At 64.9% G+C, this 3,736-nt stretch overlaps 1 protein-coding gene across 10 annotated transcripts in view; it reads right to left on the bottom strand.

Moving 5' to 3' along the window:
- SRCIN1 (SRC kinase signaling inhibitor 1) overlaps window positions 1-3,736 on the bottom strand; it is a 67,671-nt gene that overhangs the window by 15,881 nt on the left and 48,054 nt on the right. For all 10 annotated transcript variants that reach the window (XM_042020780.1, XM_042020779.1, XM_042020777.1 and 7 more), the window contains 6 exons: window positions 3,253-3,451; window positions 2,995-3,088; window positions 1,821-2,629; window positions 1,406-1,498; window positions 1,240-1,283; window positions 785-963 (listed from right to left, as the gene is read on the bottom strand). In XM_042020780.1, the coding sequence (XP_041876714.1) occupies window positions 785-963; window positions 1,240-1,283; window positions 1,406-1,498; window positions 1,821-2,629; window positions 2,995-3,088; window positions 3,253-3,451 (1,418 nt within the window). The remainder of the gene's footprint in view (window positions 1-784; window positions 964-1,239; window positions 1,284-1,405; window positions 1,499-1,820; window positions 2,630-2,994; window positions 3,089-3,252; window positions 3,452-3,736) is intronic.

Here is a 3,736-nt window from a genome sequence, read left to right on the forward strand (position 1 = left end):
GGAGGAGGAGGAGGAGGAGGAGGAGGAGGAGGAGGAGGAGGAGGAGGAGGAGGAGGAGGAGGAGGAGGAGGAGGAGGAGATGTCAGGCTGGGAGAGACCCCCCGGGATAGGAAAAGGGGCCCCACAAGGGACCAGTCCTGAGCTGGGCATGGGGAGGGATCCCTGGGCATGGGGAGGGATCTCCAAGCTCGGAGTGGGGAAGGATCCCTGAGCTCGGATTCAGGAAGGATCCCTGAGCTTGGATTCAGGAAGGATCTCTGAGCTCAGGGTGGGGAAGGATCCCTGAGCTGGACATGGGCAAGCATCCCTGAGCTTGGATTTGGGAAGGATCCCTGAGCTCGGATTTGGGAAGGATCTCTGAGCCCAGATTCAGGGAAGATCCCTGAGCTCAGACTGGCGAGGGATTCCTGAGCTTGGATTTGGGAAGGATCCCTGAGCTTGGATTTGGGAAGGATCCCTGAGCTCGGATTCAGGAAGGATCCCTGAGCCTAGATTCAGGGAAGATCCCTGAGCTCAGACTGGCGAGGGATCCCTGAGCTTGGATTTGGGAAGGATCCCCGAGCTCAGAATGGGGAAGGATCCCTGAGCTCAGCACAGGGAGGCATCCCTGAGTTCAGAGTGAGGAAGGATCCCTGAGCTCAGAATGGGGAAGGATCCCTGAGCTTGGATTCAGGAAAGATCCCTGAGCTCTCCCACACCAACCCCACTGAGAAAAGGGCATTTTCCCATCCCACCCCAGTACGAGCTGGGTCAGATTTGGGGTCCCCCCACCCCAGGCGCCCACCTGCAGCTTCTTGAGCTGCTGCAGCTGGTTGCGGAGGTCGCTGGCGTTCTGCTGCAGGTCGTGCAGGTGCAGCTGCATGTGCAGGCGGGTGATGGCCGTGGGCTGCCCCGCGGGGGTGCTGGTGGCCGAGGGCGGCGGCGGCGCGGGCACCGGGGTCCCCATGCCACTGCGGCTGGTGGCTGCAGGGGCACAAGCAGAGGCTGCTGAGGGGTGACACCCACCCCAGGAGAGGTTTCAGCACCCATTTCTTTTCTTTCCCCAATCAACCCTTCAGCTCTGGTGGTCTCCAAAACTCCCCCATCCACGCTACCCCTCCCTGCTTGCTCTGAGGCCACCCCAGAGCAGGATGGGGGGGGGGTCCCGCTGGGCGCCAGCACCTGGGGGGGCTGCACAGCCCACCCTGGATCACCCATGGGGTGGGGGGCGGGGGTCCTGCAGGGCCAGGGGTCACTCACACGCTGACGGGGGGGTCCCGCCGTTGGTGGCTTCTGTCTTCTCACTGCAAGGAGAGGAGGGGAGTGAGCGTGGGCCGGGCACGGCGGGGCTTGGTGTCCCCTGCGAGGGGCACGGGACCCTCAGGAGGGACATCCCAGCCCCCGGGGGTCCCACACCCGCCCTCACCTGGGGGTCTCGGCCTCGGAGCCGCGGAGCAGCGCGCTCTGCACCAGCCCCGTCAGGCTGGCGATCTGCTTCTCCATGGCCTCCATCCGCTCCCTGTGCCGGGAAAGGGACGGGGACGGCTCAGGAGCCAGATTTGCCATCACCCTGGCCAGCCCCCGTCTGCTCCTGGCCCCGCTCACAGCCCGTCCCTGCCGCGCCGGGAGCTGGGGACACGGCAGCGCTGCTGTCACCAGCTGCATCCACGCCCCTCAGTCGCTCTCCGTGCCCAAATCCAGCACCCCCAGCCCTCACCCGGTGCTTCCTTCCCCATCCCGGCACCTCCACCGCCGTGGGGCCGGGGCAGCGCCTTCCTCTGCTCCTCCTCCTCCCCCTCCAAAAATAACCCGCCAGGGGCTTCCCCCGCGCCTCCTCTCACCTCGTCTCCGTGTCCTTGGCCGGCCCGGGCGAGCTAAATCCCGAGAGCGGCCGCTCGCCGGGGCCGGGGAACAGCTCGGGGGGCCCGGATGAGCTGGGGTTGCGCGTTTTGCCCACGGGGCTGTCCATGAAGACGGAGGAGCAGGAATCCTTGCGGAACGACTGGCGGACGGGCGACGAGCGGCTCGGCGGGCCCGAGTAGGGGCTGTGCGGGCTCTGCCCGGGCTCCACCATCTTCTGCGGGGACGACGGCGGCATGCGGAATCCCAGCCCGGGCCCGTACGTGTCGCTGTAGATGGGCGCGTTGGGCTTGTACAAACTGTCCTCCAGCTCCGTCTGCAGCGCGGCCGCCGAGTAGGTGCTGAGTGACCGCACTGAGCCCCGCTTGTAGAGCCCCCCCGAGTAGCCAAAAGGGTCCCCCATGCCCGCCAGCGACTGCGTGGAGGTGATGCTGAGCCGCCCCTCGTGCACCATCCCGTAGGGATCGGCGTAGAGCCCCTCGTTCTTCACCAGCACCACGTTCTTGCCCGCCAGGTCCTCGTCCGGCTTCACGTCGCGGCGCTCCAGGATGGCGCTGGGGCTGGGGGACACGCCCTGGGCCGGGGGCAGGCTGGACAGGCGCTCGCCGTGGTGGACGGGGCTGCCGGCGTAGGAGGGCGGGCGGCCGCCGCTGTAGGACATGCGGGAGCGGGATGGCGACGAGGACTGGAGCACGGGCGGAGGGGAGCCGGAGGCCAGGTGGGAAGCCGGGGACATGTTGTTGAGGCGGCGGGTGGGAGAGGATTCCCGGGAAGTGTAGACCATCTCCCGCTGCGGGAATGGGGTGGGGTGGTCAGCACGGAGTAACCCCTGCCCTGCTCTGCCCTCCGCCCCTCCAAGGACCAGCGGTTCCGGCGCCTTGGCAAAAACCCTTCCCTTATTTCCCAGCCAGCAGGGGGGTGATTTATCCCGATGGTTTATCCTGATGATTTATCCCGATGATTTCATTATCCTGATGATTTACTTCCCTAAAAACCGTGCTTATGACCCCGCTGTCAGCCCCCAACCCTCGCTGGAAGCAGGCAGGATGAATCCCAGCCACACACAATTCCCATCTCTGCCGCTTTCTCTCTTTACCGATCCCACCCCACCAGGTCCAGCCGCCCTCCCCGGGCTGTCCCCGTGTCCCCTCTCACCCTGAGGTCGCCGTTGGTGATGTGAGAGGCTGGGAACGAGGCGTAGAGCGGCTCTTTCCGGTAGATTTTAATGATGCTTCTGTCCTGGATGTCTCTGGAAGGAGAGGCAGAGCCTGAGCACCGGGGCCAGGCACCCCAAATCCCAGCGCTGCACCCACCAACCCCGTTTCTCCTTGATCCCACAGATTTCCTGCCTCGTGTTGGATTTAAAGGAATAAAAACCAGCCCGGGGTGGGATTCTGAGCCCTCTGCTCTCACCGGACGTCCTCCAGCTCGTAGAAGACGTTGCGGGACTCGTCCTTGATGAGGATGGCGGTGTTGGGGGACTTGAGCATGCCCATGGTGAGCTTCTGCGGGAACATGTGGACGATGAGGGCGTGCAGGGTGTCCATGCTGCTGATCTCGTGCGTGATGTGCACCCTCCTCGTCTCATCCCCAAACTGCAGGAACAGCACCCCTGGGAGCACAGGGAGCACAGACGGGTCAGCTGTGCCCGTGTCCCTTCTCCACAGAGGTGCTGGGGGCTTTTGGAGGGCTCTGGGACACCCAAAAAAAGGGGGTTGGGGGAGCTCTGGCCGCCCAGCCTCGCCCTGCTGAACGTGGGAGGTTTTGGGGCACCTAAAAAAAAGGGGGTGGGGGGGGGGTGCTTGGGCAGCCAAAAAATAGGGATTGGGGATCTCTGGTCACCCAGCCTTGCCCTGGTGAGGGGAGATCTTCCTAGAGGGCTCTGGGGCACCCAAAA

This window comes from Corvus kubaryi, unplaced genomic scaffold, assembly GCF_017639235.1.
Source record: "Corvus kubaryi isolate FWS band 111438036 unplaced genomic scaffold, C.kubaryi_AGA036_p1.0 37046, whole genome shotgun sequence".
NCBI classification, from domain to species: Eukaryota; Metazoa; Chordata; class Aves; order Passeriformes; family Corvidae; genus Corvus; species Corvus kubaryi.